At 43.9% G+C, this 21505-nt stretch overlaps 2 protein-coding genes across 8 annotated transcripts in view; both read right to left on the minus strand.

Annotated features, from left to right (window-relative positions):
• Positions 1 to 5755, minus strand: part of FBLN7 (fibulin 7) — a 49232-nt gene extending 43477 nt beyond the window's left edge. For 2 of the 5 annotated variants that reach the window (XM_081796777.1, XM_081796776.1), the window contains exon 1: positions 5031 to 5243. In XM_081796777.1, the coding sequence (XP_081652903.1) occupies positions 5031 to 5108 (78 nt within the window). In that variant the 5' untranslated portion in view covers positions 5109 to 5243. Of the gene's footprint in view, positions 1 to 5030 lie in introns of all 5 variants that reach the window. The other 3 variants (XM_081796775.1, XM_081796774.1, XM_081796773.1) reach the window with 3 other exon arrangements.
• A 6805-nt stretch (positions 5756 to 12560) lies between these two features.
• Positions 12561 to 21505, minus strand: part of TMEM87B (transmembrane protein 87B) — a 51616-nt gene continuing 42671 nt past the window's right edge. For 2 of the 3 annotated variants that reach the window (XM_081796786.1, XM_081796784.1), the window contains exons 17-19: positions 20571 to 20623; positions 18611 to 18641; positions 14119 to 17461 (exon numbers count right to left, since the gene is read on the minus strand). In XM_081796786.1, coding sequence (XP_081652912.1) covers positions 17402 to 17461; positions 18611 to 18641; positions 20571 to 20623 — 144 coding nt within the window. In that variant the 3' untranslated portion in view covers positions 14119 to 17401. Of the gene's footprint in view, positions 12884 to 14118; positions 17462 to 18610; positions 18642 to 20570; positions 20624 to 21505 lie in introns of those variants that run through there. The other variant, XM_081796785.1, reaches the window with a different exon arrangement.

A 21505-nucleotide genomic window follows, 5' to 3' on the forward strand; every position in this document is an offset into this window, starting at 1 on the left:
GGCGCCTGGGTGGCTCAGTTGGTTAAGCGACTGCCTTCGGCTCAGGTCATGATCCTGGAGTCCCTGGATCGAGTCCCGCATCGGGCTCCCTGCTCGGCAGGGAGTCTGCTTTGCCCTCTGACCCTATCCCCTCTCATGTGTTCTCTCTCATTCTCTCTCTCTCAAATAAATAAATAAAATCTTTAAAAAAAAAAAAAGACAAGCTACAGAGAGAAAATATTTGCAGTTCACATATCTGAAAAAGACTAGTAATGAAAATATATAAAGAACACTCACAACTGAACAATAAGAAATTAATCCATTTTTTAAATGGGCAGACACTTTACCCAGTAGACCTCATGGCAAATAAGCACATGAAAAGATTCTCAATATTATCAGTCATTAAGGAAATGGAAATGAAAACCACAGTAAGATACCACTGCATACCTATCAGATGACTTCGAAACTAACCAACCAACCTGACAATAGTAAGTGGTGAGGATGTAGAGTAACAGAGTCTTTTTATTCATTGCTGGTGTGAATGTAAAATGATACAACTAATATGGAAGACAGTTTGGCAGTTTCTCACAAAGTGAAGTATACATTTACCATATGACCCTGCAATCTCACTCCTAGATATTTGCCCGAGAGCGAGGAATATTTATATTTACACACACACAAAAGCTGCATGGGAATGTCTATAGCAGATCCATTCGTAATCACCAAAAAGTAGAAATGACCCCATACATGTCATTCCATTCAGTGGGTGAACACAACGGAATATGACTCAGTCATAGTATTAGTAAAACAACTATGCAGACCCAGAACCACACAGAAGAATCTCAAATGCATTATGCTAAATTTTAAAAAGCCAGACTCAAAAGTCTATGCATTTGTTGATTCCATTTATATGACATTGTGGAGAAGACAAAGCTATAGTGATGAAGGACAGATTGGTTCTGGGGTGATGGAACAGTCTCCTGACCGTATATTCCATATTCCACATATGGAATATAGTTCTATGGTAAAAATCATGGAAATGTATGCCAAAAACTTTTTTTTGTTAAACTGTAACAAGCAAATGGGAGAAGGCCACCAAAATAATAAACCTCTAATGGTGGAATTTGGAACCCTGTGACATCTATTCACAAGGAGAAGTTTTGGGGTAGGGGAAGCTTCTGAACCACCCCACAGGCAAGGAGGATGCTGAGACCCTGCCCTCCTTGCTCACCTAGAGCTGTTGTGGGGAGGAGAGGTGCAGGGGTTTGTTACATGTTTCCCCTTCTCGTCTCCCCAACAGGGCTGTTTCTCTTCCAGTGGGAAGGCCACAGAGTGGGCAGCAGTTGTAAGAAAGGGCCCCCACTCGTGGGATCCCCCACGCTGCTCAACCTGCCCTCCTTCCCCACTTGCTCCCATCCAGCTAATCACAAAACCCCTGCAAAGTGACTCAGGACAGATGTGCTGACAAGAGGGACAGACGTGGAATGCCACGGAGGACCGCAGGAGAGGGGATGATACTGTCCATCCCCATGAGATCACTTCTCCAGACCCTTGCGGAAAGCAGCATCCCCCCTACGCTGCAACACACACACTCACACGAAGATTCTCCACAGATAGGTATGCACACACACATCCCGTAGCAAACGCAACCACTCATTCACGCAGAGATGTGCACACACACTCACAAACACACACCCATCGTGCTTCCTGTGGGCTGGCACCTAATAGAACAAAGTGAGCGCATTTCCTGGTCAACAGAGGAACCCCAGCCGGGGCTGCGCCCCGCTGCCGTGAGGAACCCCCGATGCCTCTAGCTAGAGGTCCTTGGGTGGCCATGGACCCCGCCCATCTCCTTGTGGCAGCAGATGGTCCCATGAGTGCCATTCACTCTCCAAACATGAGGAGTCTCCACCGGCCAGCAGGACTTACTGCTGGGTTCAGGAGCCCCAGGCTCATACTGTGTTCAGATCAGGTCAACTCCAGCTATGCCACGTCCCCTCAGGTCCTCGTGAGTCCAATCCTTTGTCCACTCCGAACTCCCCTGCCCTTGGCCCTTTCCTAGGTCTGCAGTTTTTAACTCTGAAAGATGGTGTTCCACTGGGTCTCACACACCTGATTGATTCAAATCACTAGGGACACTTAAAAAAAATACTGATGCCTGAGCCCCAACCCAGATTCTCTGGGGTGAGGCTAGCATCTAGATTTCTAGAAGCTTCCCAGGTGACCTGATGTGCAGCCAAGGTTTACCCCGAGACTGCCCAGCTCGGTCCTGCTCAGAGCAGCACCAGCATGACAACACTCCCTTCATTCCGCTGAACTCCAGCTATGCAGGATCCCTGGGTAAAAATCCCAGACATGGTCCCTGGCCCTGGGGCCTTGTAGTGGATAAGACAGACAATAAACTCAAAATCTACTAAAAGAAACCATTACAAATATGATCAGTCCTATTCCAGAGCCCTTCATAGAACCATAATAGGAAACACAAGGGCAGAGAGGAGACCTGTTTAAATATGGGGCTGGGAAGGCTTCTGCAAAGAGGTGCTTATTTGAGCAAGGACCTGAGAGAAAAGGAGAAGCCCGGTAAGGAGTGTTCCTGGGGCCTTCTTTATGGCTTACCTGTCAGGCTCCCCCAGGCAGGGGCTGGGAGGGAAGACCCCTCAAACACATAAGACTTTGGGTGAAGGACAGTTTCACTAGAATTTTTAAACCAACTTCTTCTTTTTTTAAGATTTTATTTATTTATTTGAGAGAGAGAGAGAGAGAGAGAGAGAGCACAAGAAGGGGTAGGGTTAGAGGGAGAAGCAGACTGCCCGCTAAGCAGGGAGCCCAATGCGGGACTCAATCCCAGGACTCCAAGATCATGACCTGAGCCAAAGGCAGTCGCTTAACCAACTGAGCCACCCAGGAGCCCCTTTAAACCAACTTCTAAGGACAATCCCTTTTGCTCCCTTTCCCCCTCACAAAGCCCAGGGAGGCAGGGATTGGACCCAGATCTTCCAGGACCAGAGCCTGAGAGGGCTCACTTTTCTGCCTCTGCAGCAGCCAGGACATCTGAGAACTGCCAGGGTCTCACCTGTTGTCCGGGTAACCCGGAGAGACAGCAATAGGTCCCAGAAGATGAGACAGGGGCAGAGTAGGCGCCCCAGCATCTGCTTGCACATCCCACCCACCCTCCCCCTCTGAGGGCTCCGACTGGATGCACCCACCCTATGCTTCTGGCCTTCGCCTCTGGGCCTGGTGTTTTGTTTTGTATTCTGCAAAGTGGGTGGGAGATCCCTTGCTCTGTTGGTGGGTTCACTGTGGCCTCAGATTAGCCTCTGCTGCCTGGTGGCTCAGTGACTTCCTGCTGACCACTTTTTTTTTTTTTTAAGATTTATTTATTTTAGAGAGAGAGTGTGTGTGCGCAAGGGGGGAGAGGTTGAGAGAGTCTTAAGCAGACTCAGTGCTGAGCACGAGCCCCACGCGAGGCTGATCTCACCACCCTGAGATCAGGACCCTGGGATCAAGACCCTGAGATCACTACCTGAGCAGAAACCAAGAGTGGGACGCTTAACCAACTGCGCCTCCCAGGAGCCCTCCCACCCCCACCCCAGCTTCTGCATTCACACCACCCACCTCTGGTCTGAACTGCGTTCTCCCTGCCTGGAACCCCTTCTGCGCCCCAGGGCCTTGTAGGTGCCCGTGAGTGTGCCCGCCTGGCTCAGGAATTTAGACAGTAAACCAGTGTCAGTGGGGAAGGGGAAAGATTTGGAACCCACAGAGAGGGACTAAATTTTCTCTACTCCTTGGCTATGTGGCCTTAACTACTCTTTGGGCCTCCGTTCCCTCCTTTGCAAAATGGGGACGACAATGGTCCCCACCTCACAGGGCTGCTCTGAGATTTAAGAGCGTGGAAGATGCTTAGCAAAGAACCCCGCAGTCATCAGACTTCCAGTAAGCACATGCAGGCTTTCCTTCTGCCGTCAGTTACTGTTACTGCTGTGGATGGTGGTGTTGGGGTGGCCGCCGGGCTGCCCACGGGCCACGCCCACCACAGGGGGAGGGGTCTCCCGCGGCCAGAGCCCGGCTGGCGGTTGTTGGCTCAGAATTCAGCAATTCCAGTTCCACCTTCCACCTATCGGAAGATGTATTTTTATCTGCATTCTTTTTTTTTTTTTTTAAGATTTTATGTATTTATTTGACAGAGAGAGACACAGCGAGAGAGGGAACACAAGCAGGGGGAGTGGGAGAGGGAGACTCAGGCTTCCCGCCGAGCAGGGAGCCCGAAGCGGTGCTCGAAGCGGGACTCGATCCCACGACCCTGGGATCATGACCTGAGCCGAAGGCAGACGCTTAACGACTGAGCCACCCAGGTGCCCCTTTATCTGCATTCTTATCTTAATTTTAACCATCGATTCTTACTGGTTAACATAAAAGTGAATCTGGTCAAATAAATAAATCCTGTGAGACTCCAACAAATACAAACGGCAAGGAGAGAAAAACCAAAGAGCAAGCTGTCTGTCAGGGTGGGAAAGAAAATGCAGCCCCAAATCTAAGGCCCCCTCAGCGCGGGATGAGACGGCTTCAGAAACCCCCTGGCCCCCCTCTGCCTGCGCAGCGCAAACGCGGCTCACCAAGTCCGCGCGCGTTTATAAGTCGGCGGTGGTGGGAATGAGATTTCAGTTAGAAATTTGAATGTTGGGAGCTGGAGGGCGGGGACAGTCTCCACCGTCACGGGGTGACCAGGAGCCCCCCTGGAGACCCACCAAAGCCCAACGTCTCATACATCCCAGGGAAACCTTCCTCCAACCCACAATCGTCACGCGGAGCCCTGTGCCCCGGGGACCGAGGCTGTCGCCCAGACTGCGCCGCTGGACCAGCCCGGGTCTTCCCAGGCGCCCGGCCCGCGATGAGGTTCAGGTGACAGACGGGGCGGAGGGGGGGGAGAATCCCAAGAACCGCTCCGCGCCCCCTACCCAAGCCTCCAAGTGCCGAGCGACAAGCCCGGGTCCTCTGGCCTTGGCGTTGCCTCCCGGGCGAGCGGGACGGGCGAGAGGCGGGAGGGCACTGACCTGGGAAGCCCGCGACGCGGGGAGGGCGAGGAGCCCCAGCAGCAGCAGCAGGAGCGCGCGGGGACAGCTGGGCACCATCTTGCCAGGGGGAGCCGCTCGCCTGGGGAAGGGGAGACGCCGCCTCGGGCCGGCCCACGCCGCGGCCCCGGAGCGGCTCGCGCAGGGAGGGCGGCGGGAGCCCGGGAGCGCGGCGGGCGCCGTCTCGGGTCCAGGTGCGCCGCGCGCCGGCCACGAGCGTCCGCAGCCGCCCGCACGAGACAGCCCCGGCGAGGCGGGGAGGCGCCAGCCCCGGGGCCGAGGCCGAGGAGGAGGGGCTGCCCGGCCAGGAATGCGCCTGGGAGCGCGCCCAACCCGCGCGGCTCCCCGAGGAGGCCGGGCGCGACGCCGAGGACGAGCGCGGGCATCCGGAGGGCCTCGCGGGCCAGGGCGGCCGAGGCCGCGTGGCCGGTGCCCCGCACGTCCCCCCCCCCGACCGTCCCCTGGCCCCGCTGGGGAGACCGAGGCGCGCGTCGCCAGCCACGGGCGGCGGAGTGGCGATCCCGCTCCAGCTCTGCCCTACTTCGCAGCCCGCGTCCGGGACACCTTCCTCCACGGCATTCAGAGAGCAGGACCAGCTGGGCCGGGAGACGGGCTTCATAAACTTGCCTAAGTTCTCCATCGAGCAGAGGGGAGTCCTTCTCAATCATGCTAGTGGGGAACAAGAACCCACATGCACGGGGACCAAGAATCTCCTGTCCTCCTCATTGATAGTTCTCCCCTCCCAAGCGGGAAGGAGGAACTCCGTTTAAATCGAAGGCTGGGTTATGAGAACTTTGGATGCTTTGCTGAAGTCGCTGGGAAATCCCGCTGGGAAGGGCAGACATGAGTGGTCTGAAGTCCCCTGCATCCAGGGGCTGTGGGAGGAACCAGATGGCCTCAGCCCCAAGCTCCTGGAAACCATTATTTAAGTTCTTACTGGAAGAATGTTTTCAGAAGGCAACACTGCAGATGTCATGGTGCACACCAAGTCTGGCCAAGTCTCAGATCTATTTTTCCTTTCCGCATTTCATTTAGCAGAGCCCACTCAGAGCTCAAGGAATGGAGTTCAGAAGACTGTCGTCTCAGACCAAGAGTTCCATTGGAAGGCAGAAAGGAAAGTTGGAGTCCCCTGGAAAGTGAGGGTGTGGTGTAGGCTGGCCACCTGAGCATTCATTATCCAGGAAATCCTACTGTGCTTCTCCCTCCACCTTCCTGTCACAGGAAGTGGAGCGGGGCCCATGTAATCTTAGTTTGCATTCCTGGAGACCGGGCAAAACATTGCTTTTCCCTGTCCAAGTGGAGGGACCAGGCAGCAGCGGCCCAATCCCAGGAAGCCTGTGGAAATTATGGTTTTCTGCCCCAATCTGTCATGTGTTTGCCCTTGATGCCAAAGCCAGTGCTCCCCCAGCCCCTTTCACTTACCCTCCTCTCTCCCTCCCACTAATGAAAGATTGGGTTCTGGTTGGTATGGCCATGTTTAATATGCATTTTATCCCACCTCGTGTTTGCATGGTGACCTGCCCTGGAGGCCAAGACTTCTCAGCCCACTTCCGGCTGTGCACTGGGAGCCAGACTTTGGCAGATGTCAGGAAGCAGTTTTTTTTCCCCTCTTGCCCTCCCTGTGGATTCATAAAGCTGAATCTGGGCATGGTTGAGTGACTTGCCCAAGGTATGTAAACCCCAGACTCAGGCCCTTCCCAGAGCTGTGCTGTTTCCCGCACAGGCTACCTTCCGCCTCGGCACCTTTCACCTAACTACAGGTGCATAGGATTTCAGGAATTTTAGTTACAGTTACAGAATTTTTTGTTTTGTTTTGTTTTGCCTTTTTCCTTTCCTTTTCTTTCCTTTCCCTCCTTCCCTCCTCTCCTTCCTCCTTCTTTTTATATTTTTTAAGCATTTCTAAATTTCAACAGGGATTTTTTTTCCTATCTACTAATTTCTGTTTTGCCCTTGTCCTATGGTCACCTTCCATTTAGCATTCTGATGTCTGCTCTGAATTAAGGTCACTCTGCCCCAGCAGTACTGCCCCTTCTCTCTCTGTCCCCAACTGTCCTTGACCCCCAGTGGTCAAGGCAGCCCCCCTGCAGCCCAGAACCTGTCAGGGCTCTCTGAAAGCAGACTGTGAAAATAAGCCCAGTGTCCTATATTCAGCGTTCCAAAAACTAAGCTTTGACTTTAACAAAATGGGTCTACCTTCTATATTACTTCTTCTGTTTCCTCTATATTTAGTTTTCAAGAGAATATTCCAGAATGTCAGGGATTGGTGGGGGGGGGGGTCTACACATCTAAAGAAAATAGTTTAGGGGCATCTGGGTGGCTCAGTCAATAAGCATCTGCCTTCCGCTCAGGTCATGATCCCAGAGTCCTGGGATCCAGGCCTGCATCGGGCTCCCTGCTCAGCGGGAAGCCTGCTTCTCCCTCTCCCACTCCCCCCGCTTGTGTTCCTTCTCTCGCTGTGTCTCTGTCAAATAAATAAATGAAATCTTTAAAAAATATATTTTAGAAGTTTTTTGACAGAATCAATCACCATCTCCTGGGATCAGTGCTTTTGCTGATACACTTGTGTTCCCTGTGTAATGTGGGGATGCAAAACGAGACAGGAAGATTTGCTATAGAAATCTGTTTAACACCCAACCAGAAGCAGCACCCAGCCTGAAACAACCATTCCTGTAGGGTTCTCTGTCCCTTATGGTGCTCCACACCATGTTGCTTACCCTATGGGGGGGTTCATATGCTTATTTTGCCTGTTGGCTCATTTGGGTCTGCTTCTCTCCCTTTCCCACCTTCACCCCACATCTGTGATTCTAAGTGTCATCGGCCCCCACCAAACACCTTCAAAGGGTCCTAGGAACAAAACCCAGCATGTTAGCCTGACCCAGGATAATTAGGTAGGAACAGGGGTAGGGGGTGATCTAGAAGGAGTGCAGTGATTGGTCCAATTCACTCATTACACAAATATTTTTTGAGTGCCAACTTGGGGCACAGCCCTGTGTGAGGCTCTACATCACGCTTTCACACTACATCAAGGAAGTGAGCCAGAAGTTTCTTCTTTGAAATGATAACACGGAAAGGGGTTACAAACAAAAAATACATTTATACTGTCTTTGGTAATTATCTACATAATTACCTTTACTGGTACCACTTATGGCTTCATTCAAGTTACTGTTTAGTGTTATGTCTTTTCAGCCTGAAGTACTCTCTTTAGTATTTCTTGTAGGGCAGGACTGCTAGCAGAATTCTGGTTTTGTTTTTCTGGGAGTATCTTTATTTTTCCTTCATTTCTGATGGATAGTTTGCCTGGATATTAAATTCTTGGTTGGCAGGTGTTTTTTTTCCTTTCACTACTTTGGATATGTCATCCCATTGCCTTCTTGCCCCCACGTTTTCTGATGAAAAAATAGCTTTTAATCTTATTGAGCATTCCTTGTATGTGATGAGTAACTTCTCCCTTGTTGCTTTCAAAATTGTCTTTGTCTTTTGCTAGGTTGATTATGATGTATTTCAGTATGGATCTCTGAGTTTATACCCCTTGGAGTTTGCTGATCTTCCTGGATGTGTAGATTAATGTTTTTCACCAAGTTGGTGAGTTTTCAGCTGTTATTTCTTCAAGTATTCTTTCTACCTCTTTCCTATTCTCCTCTCTTTCAGATTTTCCCATTATGCATATATTGATATGTTTGATGATGATCCACAGACCTCGGAGGCTCTGTTCATTTTTCTTTTTTCTATTTACTTGCTATTCCCCAGACTGAATAATATCAATTAACCTATATTCAAGTTCACTGATTCTTTATTCTGCCTGATTAAAACTGCTATTGAGCCTGTAGTAAATTTTTCATTTTGGTTATTGTACTTCTCAGCAGAAAAGTATTTCTATTTCCTTTCTATTTGGCTCATTTTTTTTTTTTTTAAGATTTTTTATTTATTTATCTGAGAGAGAGAATGGGAGACAGAGAGCATGAGAGGGAGGAGGGTCAGAGGGAGAAGCAGACTCCCCGCCGAGCAGGGAGCCCGATGCAGGACTCGATCCCGGGACTCCAGGATCATGACCTGAGCCGAAGGCAGTTGCTTAACCAACTGAGCCACCCAGGCGCCCCTGGCTCATTTTTAAAAAAGATTTCATTTATTTATTTGAGAGAAAGAGTGCATGCGAGACAGAGCACAAGCAAAGGAGGGGCAGAGGGAGAGGGAGAAAGAAGCAGGCTCTCTGATGAGCAGGGAGTCCGATGCGGGGCTCGATCCCGGGACCCTGGGATCACAACCTGAGCCGAAGGCAGATGCTTAACTGACTGAGCCACCCAGGAGCCCCACTGGCTCATTTTTTAACTGTTATCTCTTTACTGATATTATCTATTTGGTGAGCTGTTGTTCTCCTACTTTATTATAGTTCTTTTGATATAGTTTCCTTTAGGTCATTGAACATATTTAAAATAGCTGACTTAGGGGCACCTGGGTGGCTCAGTTGGTTAAGCATCTGCCTTCTGCTCAGGTCATGATCCCAGAGTCCTGGGATCGAGCCCCGCATTGGGCTTCCTGCTCAGCGGGGAGTCTGCTTCTCCCTCCTTCTGTCTCTTCCCAGCTTGTGCATGCACTCTCTCTCTCACTCACTCTCCCTCTCAAATAAATAAATTTAAAAAAAGTAAATAAAATAGCTGACTTAAAGTTCTTGTCTAGTAAGTCCAACATCTGGTCTTTCTCAAGAACATTTTCTATCAATTGCTTTTTCCCCCTTATTTTTTCTTGTGTGTCATAATTCTTTGGTGAAAACTGGACATTTTAAATAATGTGGCACCTCTGGAAATCAGGTTTTTCCCTCTCCCTAGGGTTTTTTGTTGTTGCTGCTTGTTGTTATGTTTGTTTAGTGACTTCTCTGAACTAATTCTGTAACATCTATATCTTTTGTAATATATGGCCACTGAAGTCTTTATTCAGTTATTGGTGGTCAGCTAATTATTAATTATTGGACAGAATTTTCCTTAAATTCTTGGAACCAACAAATCTCCTGGTCTTTGTCAAGGTGCTTGTGTCTATGGTAAGACACATCTTCAACTCTCATACAGCCGGTTTACAACTCTGCCTTAACCTTCACTTCCTGCTTATACTCTGCTGTGCAAAGCCCTACATATACATGTGGCCTTTTAGATTCCCAGAAATACATTGGAGCTTTTCTTTTTAGTTTTACTTTTTGAGGCTTTTGGTTAGTCTATTGTTTGCTTCCATTGTTATTTATTGCCTTGGGCAGCTACAACATTAAAACACTTGACTGCAAATGTCTTTTAACAAATGTCCCCAAGGAAAAAGCTTGTAACACTGGTCAAGCTCTGGCCCAGGTCAGATAAAGACAAGCCTTTCTAGTGGTGAATTCCAAGGAACCACTAGACCAGTCAATGAATGCCAATTCTTTGGAAATGAGATTTTGAAAGATCTCCAGCTCCATTCTGCTCCCTGCAGTACTGGGAATGTGGGCCCTTAATTTTGAAGGCCACTGCTGTGCTGGGGAACAGGGTAGGGGAGTAGGACAGATGGAAGGAAAGCTTGGTGTTCTTACTGAAATTCAGGCATTTTTTCTTGCATAAATGCTCCTTAGGTTGCTGCAAGACTGGTTAATTTCCAGAGTTCTGAAAGTTAATTCTGAAAGTTTTTATGAGTTTTTCATTGTTTTTATGAAGGGACAGACTTCCAGAGGTCCTTAGTCCCTTGTTATCTCTGACGTCACCCCCACATCATTTTCTTAAGCAGGCAGTTTACTGGGTTGGATTCAAATCAAACTTTGTCTCCTATGTTAGAAATCTCAGTTCTACTTTCTTAGCTTTGGATGGGTTGCATGGAGTCTGTCCCGTACATGCATCGTACAGGGTGAGCCAGTAATTTGGGAGGTTTATACACAGATGTGGTGCTTACCTTCTTTGTGTTTCTCTCTTTCGGTAATTCTTTAACTTCCCAGCTACTGCAGTTCTAATCTCTGTCTTCTAGTTCAGCAAGGAAAAGATCAGGGTTTATACCCAGATTTAATCTCTATACCTGGCAAGAACTGTGGCCTGCTATCAGTGAAAAAGCCATAAAAAAACAGGGAAATCACCCAGTGCAGTTCCCTTCATCCAAGTGTTGAATCCCTTCCTATGCCTCCCTGCTTTGTGTCTGTCGCCAATGTCTTCACGTAGTTGTCACTTAAATTTTGTCGAGAGTTGTTATTTGTAGGGAAGTTTGGTCCAATCGAAGGTACTTCTCCATTATCAGAACTTGAAATCCACAAATGCATTTTAGAATAATACATTATTTTTTTTCCCCAGGGATGGCAGTGCTCTTTGTGTACATTTTTATTTTTATTATTATTTTTTTAAAGATTTTATTTATTTATTTGACAGAGAGAGAGCGAGTGAGAGAGGGAACACAAGCAGGGGGAGTGGGAGAGGGAGAAGCAGGCTTCCTGGCGAGCAGGGAGTCCGATGCGGGGCTCGATCCCAGGACCCTGGGACCATGACCTGCACCAAAGGCAGACGCTTAACGACTGAGCCACCCGGGTGCCCCTTTGTGTACATTTTTAAAAAGTTTTTTATTTCATCGCTAAATCTGTTTAATGGCATTTGGTAAGTAAATTAAAGAAAATGTTAAAGGCAAGAATTACAGACCAGAACTCTCCCAGAGAAATTACTTTGGCACCATCTGCTGGATAGCTTTTAAAAGTTTTCCTGTACATAAGCTTCCATTGCAGTTTTTTTACTACTTTTCCACAATGATTTAAAGGAAATATTGTCAAAATTATTTACATCTGAATCAGAACCATACCAGCTTATGTTAATAGGAATTTAGCAATAGTAGTAAATCGTAAAAAGGAAGCAGTAAATAGTAAATCCACTATCACTTAAGGGGCAGTAATAACTTGCCCTGGGAAACTTCCATTGCAACACATGTAAATAAATCTTAGAATGTGAATTTCATAGGGAGAACTTTATTTCAGCTGGGTCTCAGTAGCCTCCATGACAATCGCCGATGCATTTTTTATAACTTCGCTGTGTTGTGAAGGCCTGAGCACCAAGCACTTCAGATACATGACCTTAATCCTCTAACAAGCAACCATGTACCTCCTCTCTGCCAGGACTTTGTAGAAACCGTTCAAGGGTATTTCCCACCAGTATTATACTAGCTTTCCATTTGCTAGGAGGGTGACTTTGGGCAAGTTATTCAGCCATGCTCAGTCTGTTTTCTCATCTATAAACTCACTGGCTACACCTACCTTATTGACTACGGAGACTACGATGGTTAAGAGAGCCTGCCACTCTGTGAGCACTCCCAACCCTCCCTAAACTGTCAGCACTGTTATTACAACAGGCCTCCTTCTCCTCAGGGGGATACCCATCTTGGCCACTCCCGAGGCTGGGAGAATTTCCAAGAATGCTCTCCATGTTCCATCTACTTACTTGGGGCAGGACGGATTTTATTTATTAATGAATTAAGCTGTGTTCTGACACCATGTGCTTTTCTAGATTTTCTGATATCACATAGCCTACTTATGGACTATCACCATATCTCCGTATGTTTACCTTAGAAAATAGAAAGGCAGAAGTTTTTGTCTCCTCTGTCCACTGCTCCCAAAGAATCTGTGGCAGAAGCCACTAGCTGTCCCCCAAATCCATTCTCTCCTTCGTAGAGTAGAACAGTAGGCAGGTGCATGGCTCTTATTTCCCAGATGCCTGGCACTTTGTGTGGCCACGTGACTGTTTGTCCGTGGAATATGCTCGGAAGTGATGAGCAACACTTCCGGGTTTTGCCCCACAAAACTTCCCAGGCTGTCCTTTCTCCTTCTGTCGGCTACATGCAGATGACAGGCCTAGGAGCTGGAGGGCCCACAAGAGAGAGAGAAACGTTGGGACCCTGAGGGATGTGTGGGGGAAGGTTGCCTTGCCCACCTCTATACCCACCCCAGAACTGTTGCATGACCAAGAAATAAACTTTTTTGTCTTAACCTTCTGAAATGTTTAATCACCTTGTGACCACAGCTTAGCTAAATCTAAACATTAACCAGGAATGCCATTGTGGTGCATTTTCACTCAATACTTTCTCTACTTTGTGTTTTCATGGATAGGAGTTCACAACAGTGACTTTGTATCTTACAAGTATTTTTCTATGTTCTTATGAATTCTTCGTAACTTAATGGTTGCAGTATCCCATAAAGTATCTGGCTAGACCATAATTCACTTACTATTCTATTGTTGACATTTAGTTTGTTTCTAATTCTGTCTCCACTTTAAATAATGCTATAATAAACATTTTTATGCAGAAGCCTTATTCTATAGTTTGAATCATTTTTAAAAACATCACCAGAATTGGCAGCAACCAAAGATCGTAAACACATTGTTGAACTTCTTTTCACAAAGACTGAATCAAGTACATTACTATCATTAATGAGTGTGTTCATTTCATCAGACTTTGCAAGCAAACAGATTTTACAAATGTGTTAGTATAAACCTGTTAATTTTTAAAATTTCCCCATCTTCTATTTTGCATTAAAAAGATTTTTAAATTTATTTTTCAAAGATCTTATTTATTTATTTGAGAGAGAGAGGTAGCAAGAGAGAGCATGGGGGGTGGTGTGGGGCAGGGAGAGGAAGGAGCAGGCTCCCTGCTGAGCAAGGAGCCCAAAGAGGGACTCGATCCCAGGACCCTAGGATCATGACCTGAGCTGAAGGCAGATGATTAAGCAACTGAGTCACCCAGGCACCCCTATTTATTTATTTATTGAGAGAGAGAGAGTGTGCAAAGAGAGAGGGAGAGAGAATCTCAAACAGACTCCCTGCTGAGCGCAAAGCCCGACACGGGGCTCTATCTCACGACCCTGAGGAGTTCATGACCTGAGCCGAAACCAAAGTCGGACGCTTAACCGACTGAGGCTACCCAGGGGCCTCACGTTTTGCATTTCTTTGCTCACTACTGAGGTTGAACACTTTTCCATATTTGTTCATTAGTGCATCTCCTGTCTTAAGACTTTTGTTTAAAGCCTGCCATCTATTTGGGTCTACATATCCTGCAGCTCTACATAATCTAGCACTAACAGATATTAGAATCAACCATCCAGAATTTCAGAAAGCATTTTATTAAAAGTCAGAACAAATATTAAGGCACAAAAATACATCAACGTTTCAAACAAAAATCTTTGAAACAGTTTTGTCCTACATCCAAAGCAACTTCTTCCAAATTATACAATAATTTAACCCTTTTAAATAGAAAAATAGAACTTCTCAAACCCCTAAATTTTCTCCTCAAATACATGAATGCTTTCCTAGTTCTAAAGAAGTTTCTTAATGCAGTACTGAGCTTCTATAGATACTGTACATTTCCTTAAAATCCTACTTTTGTCACTTATATACATTTGATCTGTTTAGAACTTTATCAATATGTTAAACTTCTTTCTTGTAAGTATAAGGCTTGGTGTTTTGTATTGCTTATTGCATGCTGTTGATCATACAAAGACACATTAAGAAAACTAGTGATTTTTAAATCTAGCATAACATCTCTCTAAACTAGTCATGTATAGCTTAGTGCAACAGACTCAAACCCCTTTTATTTATTTTGAAAGTAAACTCTACCCCCAACGTGGGGCTCAAACTCACGATCCCAAGATTAAGAGTCGTATTTTTTACTGAATGAGCCAGGCAGGCACCTCAAACCCCTTTTAAAAAAAAGATAAAAATCAATCTTATATGTGCATTTTTTATACTTTCAGTCTTGACATTATAGTAGTGCAAACATAATGTACTGTATCACAGAGGAAAAGTTGGTTTTCTCTACAGGACATGAAAGATTTAAAAATTATCTTCTTTACAGGAAAAGTAAAGGACATCATCTCTCAGTCTTAAAAAATTCACATATTCATCTATTTTTTCTTATTTTTGAAATAAATTAACTATCCTTTAAAGCAGATAATTAAATGCTAATCTAACTCAAATCATGAAAATTCCCTTGTAAGCAAATTTCACACATCATATAAATCTAACATGACTTGCATTAGAACACTTAAGCATTTTGTCTAGAAACACATAAAACTGGACTCCTCTCAGATTCCTTCATTTACAGTGAGACCCATCTTGGTGGCATCCCAAGAATAAACTGATCTGATAAACTCAAAAGCTCTGATGGCCAGTTTCTGGACACTTTGTGCAGAAGCTGGGATAATGAGCTGTACAATGGCCCCAGGTATCATTTTTCCCCAGTGTCCTTCAGACGAACCACAGCTACAGCCCTAGGACACCCCCTCCTATTTATATGAGGGGGCTAAGAGGACCTTCCATAGGAATACTCAATTCAGGTCAAGAGACATCAACTGACGACACAATTATCACTGAAAGTGACAGATATATGCCCTTGGAAAAACAACATTTCTGACAAGGTTATCAGGAGGGAAACCTGCTCTCTCTAGAAGATGAGAAAAGTTTGCTTTTCAGCCTGTAGCTGAGCTATACACGTCGCATCCTTTATCGCTCCAGCCGCAGAGAGATGTTTTTATACCCACTATTGAGGTTATGTCAGAGGCAGTGTCCCCCGTGCTCACAATCGACGCCCCACTCCTTCCCCACTACGTCTGCAGCTCCTACAGGCTGGAAGCCCAGGACCCTGTATTTCAAACTTCAGCTGGAGTCATATGATGAGTTGGGGGTCTGCCTCAAAATCTGGGAATGGTAGTAGAGAAAAATGTTAGGAATGAGAAGGCAGGGTCACCTCTGGCTCTGAAACAACTGGGCCCAGGGTAAAATACACCAAAGCCAGAATGGACATAAATGCTGGGAAATGTAGTGGGTGGGGGCCCATTATTGTGGCAGAAATGGAAATAAGGAATGGAACCCACACTAATTGACATTCTTTTCCTAGGAAGGATGCCCCAAACCATTCAGTGTTCTCTATCAAAAATAAATTTGAAAGTATCTTTCAAGACACATTATTACTAGAATTTTTTTTTTTTTTTTTTTGCTAACTCCTATGACAAGAGTAAATGAGAAATAAATTGAAAAGGTAGGCTCTTGAAAGAAAAAATTTTGTTTTGTGGCTCACAATGAAAATAAATTAACAGTTATACTTAAGTGTTTGTACTGGTTAAAGCTTTAAATGCTTCTCAGTCAAAATTCTCTGAAGTCATTCTCAATTCACAAGGTTAGAACCTCTTCAAAGAAAGATATACAAGATTCTAACTTTTATTCCTATTCTAAATGTCCACTAGCCCTGTATCTTTGGTCATGAAAGCAGCAAAACATTCACATTTCCAACATTCTACATTCAACTACCTTTCAAGTTTAGAATGTTCTGCACTTAAAAAAATATTAAAACAAAAAATTTTCAAATCATGTATTACATATATAATGTAACAAAATGATATGTAAAACATGGTTGAAGGTTAAGAAATTAATTACAAGATTAATAGTGATATTCTGTGCAGATAAACATATGTTTCATTATGAAACCAAATAAACCAAGATTATGTAAAGGAAGTTCTGGTGTCTACAAGGGTCACTGGTAATGAGCCCCCCAGCTTGCCGGAGAGAAACTGCGATGTGGCGACCGATGTCTAGCACCTGCCCCAGACAGATTCCGCAGCAGCACGTGCACATACGGCCTGAGTGAGGGGACAATGGCAGAGCAGATCCTTGGAAGTGACCATCAAGACCTCTTTCCTGTGTTCTTGTGTTCCCCTGAGCCCAGACAGAGGGGACCCAACTCTGCAGTTTGGTGTGCACGGTGATATTTACAGACAAGGACTTTGTGTGGACCCGTATGAATACGTATACACACCCACAGCCTCACACACCCACACAACAAAGCTAACCATATAAACATGCTTATGTTCTAAGGCTAACCAAGTTTTACTTAATTTCAAATCACTTCAGTATAAAAGTCAAAGAAAATTATTTTGCATCTAGTAACTACACACCCAAGAGATGGAGATGCTGCTTTACCATACTACAGAAGAATCACATCATTTACCTCAAAGGGTAGTGGAAGAATAGTAGGAGTATTTATGTAAAAAGTATTTTTAAGTCTAGAATTGATATATTTTCCAGAGAAAAGAGAAAACCCAAATCCACGTCCCTGCCACCTCTCAGCTAAGGGCATTTGGGCATATTTCTTTATCATAATACTTTTCTTAGATTATTTCGAAATCCAGGCAATTAATGGACAAGAAGCCGACAGTCCAGAGCAGCTTAAAACGGTCGCAGAACCCTCCTACCACCTGAATTCTTAGTTGTAATACACAGATTTCCAAGATAATGCAATAAAACCTTGTTGCACTGTATCACAACAAAGCTCTCTTTCAGTCTTGAGGAAGTCTCTCACCATTAACCTGGTTTCAGTTCCATGGGTTCCAATCACATTATCTTTTCTGACGAGAACATTTTTTCTGCCATTTCAGATCTGGTCATGATTTCCTTAAAAAAAAAAAAAAATGATATGCTTGCAAATGTTGATGCTCCTTCCAGAACATAACAAAATTCTCTAATCTTTCAACAGTCACAGTTTTGTGGGGGACTAAGTATATTCCACGATACACACAAATATCAGATACAGAAAATAAACACCGGACAATCCACACTTCTAGTGACATATGGTGGATATCTGCTGGCAAGTTCAGAAAACTTGAACATCCTGCTAGCTGGAAAAAGTCTGGAGTTCAGAATTACTGGTGAGAGGCAGGGATGGGGCTAACATGGATTTCCTAGGCATAGTTCATCTGGGGATTTGCCTCACTTTACACAATTCATATATTTTGAAATTATAAAATTATTTATCACATGAATCCTCTAAATGCCCTTTTAAAAGCAATTCTCCAGGGTGTATCTTTCCGTAGAGTTCTAAATCCTTAAGTTCAACTGCTTTGTAGCCAGGTGCAAGTCTACTGCAGCCTCCTCAAAACTTCCCGCTACCGTCAAGATCAACCTGCTGCAGCCGGTCACCTCCCTTACCTTTAGTCAACACAGCAGCGGCTTCTGTCCTGTTCCCTAGCCACCACCTAAGTCACGCCTCAGCTACCACTCATGTTCCTCTACTGTTCCTTCCTGTAAGCTCCTGCTCCCCACATCCACCCTTTAATTCTTACAATTCAGACTTCTTTCCGTCTTGGGCCACCCTTCAATGTCCAGATGATCCATAACTCATTTTTCTCCCCCAAACCTTCTCAAATCCACATCCTCTATTCAAGTCTCCTGCTTAGTAAATGAAAATGAGACAGAAACTCTATTTAATACCCCAACAAAATATCTCAAGTGTAAGAGATTAATTTAGACAAACTGCCATCTTAAAGTATTCTAAACTCTTACCAAGGTACAAGATGTTAGAAAATCAGAGACTTGAAATCTTATAAAATAATTCTCCCTTCCTTCATACCAACAAGCGTTTCCCCTTGCTCCTGTTTTAAATGAGGATCGAGCTCCTTTACACTTTACTGGCAAATCAGTGCACCGTCTTCCAACCTGCTCAATTTGTAATCATTTTATAAAGTTCTAGAATTTCTTTCTGAAATACATTTCTACTTTGTGAAAATAACAGCACCAAGAAAATAAGCAAAAAATATGTTTTACCTCATCTGAATCCACTAATACTGGAAGAGCTCTGAAACAAAACAAAAACAGATGACAATGTTATTAAAAGGCTAGCGTATGTATTAAAGCTGAATATAGGCATATTTGGTAATCTACAAATTCTCATTCCTGGATAGACACAACCAATGGAAATAAACACCTACGTTCACCAACAAACATGGAGAGGAATTTTCATATTGTTCTTAATAGCCCCCAAACTGAAAATAACCCATATGGATAAATTACTATAGTCACACATGGAATACTATACAGCCAAGAAAATGGATGGATTAGCGAGGGATACATTTTTTAAACTGACACAAGTAATCTACAGTTATGAGACACCAGGATAGCAGCACATTTTGGAAAGTGGGGTTGTGATTTGGGAGGAAACAAAGGGGTTTTTAGGGCACTGGTGATGTTCTGTTTTTTTTAATCTAGGTGCTAGTTACATGAATGTGCTCATATTGAAAATTTATTGGAGCTTAGGATTCTATACTTTCCAGAATGTGTGCTATACTTAAAAAAATTTCAGTTAAAAACTGAAATGGGAAAATAATTGTAACTTCAAAATGGAAACAAGGCAAGATGACCAATTCTAGAGGCAAATATGTTGGAAGAATATCAATGAATACACCATACAAATGAATAATTCCAAACACAACTGACCTCCAACTACGGATTTATTTTTTAAGCCCCTGTTATTTTTCACTTTCAACAGTTGGACATGTATCTGAGTAGTGATGTCTTATCTAACTGATACCCTGTGCTTTTGTGAGAACTTAACAGGGATGAATAAGCTTGACTACAGTAATCATTTCACTATGCGTATGTTGAGCAAATGGATCACGTACACCTTAAATATATACATTAAAAAAAAAAAGAGGGATGAGTCAACGTATTATGAAAGGTGGTATTTATGGAATCAAGTATCTGTTTAATTCCCATATCATTATTACTACTGACTGGATGTCTACCGGTGAAGGTACTGAAGAGAGAGTTATACAATAAAACCTTTGCTTGGGAAAGATAATATGGCTAAAAAGAAAAGCCAAGTGTAGAGCATCGATGAGCGATGGCTCTCCCTCACTGAGACGGGGACAACGGTTGGGTGCTCAGCACTCTGTCTGGAGATAAACACTAGCAATCTTAAAATAGCTCCTCTGTGAGGTTAATGACTTTAAAACTTATCAAGATGTACTGAGTACACTGAAGAGGGAGGTGAACTCTGCTAAGCTGTGTCCTTTATGGCTTGTCAGAGATTAAGGAAAAGCCATATTGTCTATCTTATAATAGACTGCATCATATGTTATTCATGGTCCATTCAAATTATCCTATGACATGCAAACAGAATTTCATACTCTGACAGGAACTGTCTGAATAGGAAGTAAATGGGAGCAGGGAAAGGAAAGAATAGTATATGAAAACGTTATCATATCTGGCTGTCCTACTGTTTTCTGTGGCGGAAATAGCTACATAGAATTCTTCTGTCAGGCAGGACCTAGATCCTGATTAGCTCAAAGTTCCTGAGGGGCTTTCTCTGCACTCTATTTTTCCGATGCTCATGTTTTCCTCCAATGACTTCCCCACCATACATGGTATTGTGGTTACATGTGTTTGAAAAAAAATGTTTTACATATGTTTGAACCTCTCCATAATAGAAAGTTGAAACGAAATAAAATGATTCTAATCCTGAAAAACTTAGATCAGAAAAGGCTGGAGTTGGTTACAGGCCATAGGTATTAAAGTACTTGCTATATAGGGAAAAATGGAGGAGAAAGAAAAAGGCAGGGCTGTGTTTTCTTTGTAGTCTGACATGAAACCAGTCATTTGCTAGTGATGGGGGCCTATAAAAACATATGGAGGTATGATGTTCCAAAAGCACATGACAAAGTATGAAAATTATCTCTTTATACGATAACCTAAATTTTAGACTCAAACTTTAACAGGGGATATTTACACATCTGTGAATGAAGAGGGAATATTTTCTTCCACCCACTTCAAATCTTCATCCTGTAGAAATAAATTATTTAAATATTAGCATTTACTTAGTATCACCTGAAAGTAGAATTTTAAAACATAATGTATAAATTTAAGCACTAAAATTCAAATGCATGATTCTCTGCATTTCTACATATCCTAAGAAGTTGGCACTTACGCCACACAGAAATTATGCCTGTATTCTCTTAAATAGCCAAATAAAAATTTGAACTTTGGAATTTTGTACTTCTTAGTTTTCTTTAGATGCAAGGTGTTATTTTTTTTGTCCTGAAAAAACACGGTAGAAACACAGTTGATTTGTAAGACAGAAAATAGCAAGAATATTGATTTTTATTGGCTTTTTGCTCCCAGCATTCATTATGCCTCCTAATTTGTTCTAGTTCTATTATAATGAGTTTATAATTTTTCAACAGAAAAAGATGACAGTACAAATACTCTAAATTTACAAAAGCCGATTTATTTCGGTCTCTCATATTTATGCTCATCTCTCTGGAGACAAGAAAAGGAAAGTAGGTCAGTGAGGGTATCTGTTTTTTAACAGAAACTTGCTTATGATTTTCTCACTGGGAGAAAGAAAAAATGCATATTAAGTATTTTGATTTATAAAATAAAGTAAATCAAAATGTTTCTCTGTGATCTACTTGGCTACATGGAATACTCTGGTTCTAGTATTAATCACATCTTGCTCACCTAGGAGAGAGACAAAGCAACTGAGCCAGTATTAATAGGAACCCCAATTCTCTGAGCAAGTCTCAAGGAGAAATAAGTCATGAGATAAGGCTCCTGATCAAGAGCTGACTGCCCTTAATTTAGAGAAATAAAGTATTCCCTTGATGTGTTTGCAAGCATTGAGTTTTAAAATAAACTGAGGGCGCCTGGGTGGCTCAGATGGTT

This window comes from Leptonychotes weddellii, chromosome 10 (assembly GCF_054177405.1).
Source record: "Leptonychotes weddellii isolate Sample4059 chromosome 10, ASM5417740v2, whole genome shotgun sequence".
Taxonomy (NCBI): Eukaryota; Metazoa; Chordata; class Mammalia; order Carnivora; family Phocidae; genus Leptonychotes; species Leptonychotes weddellii.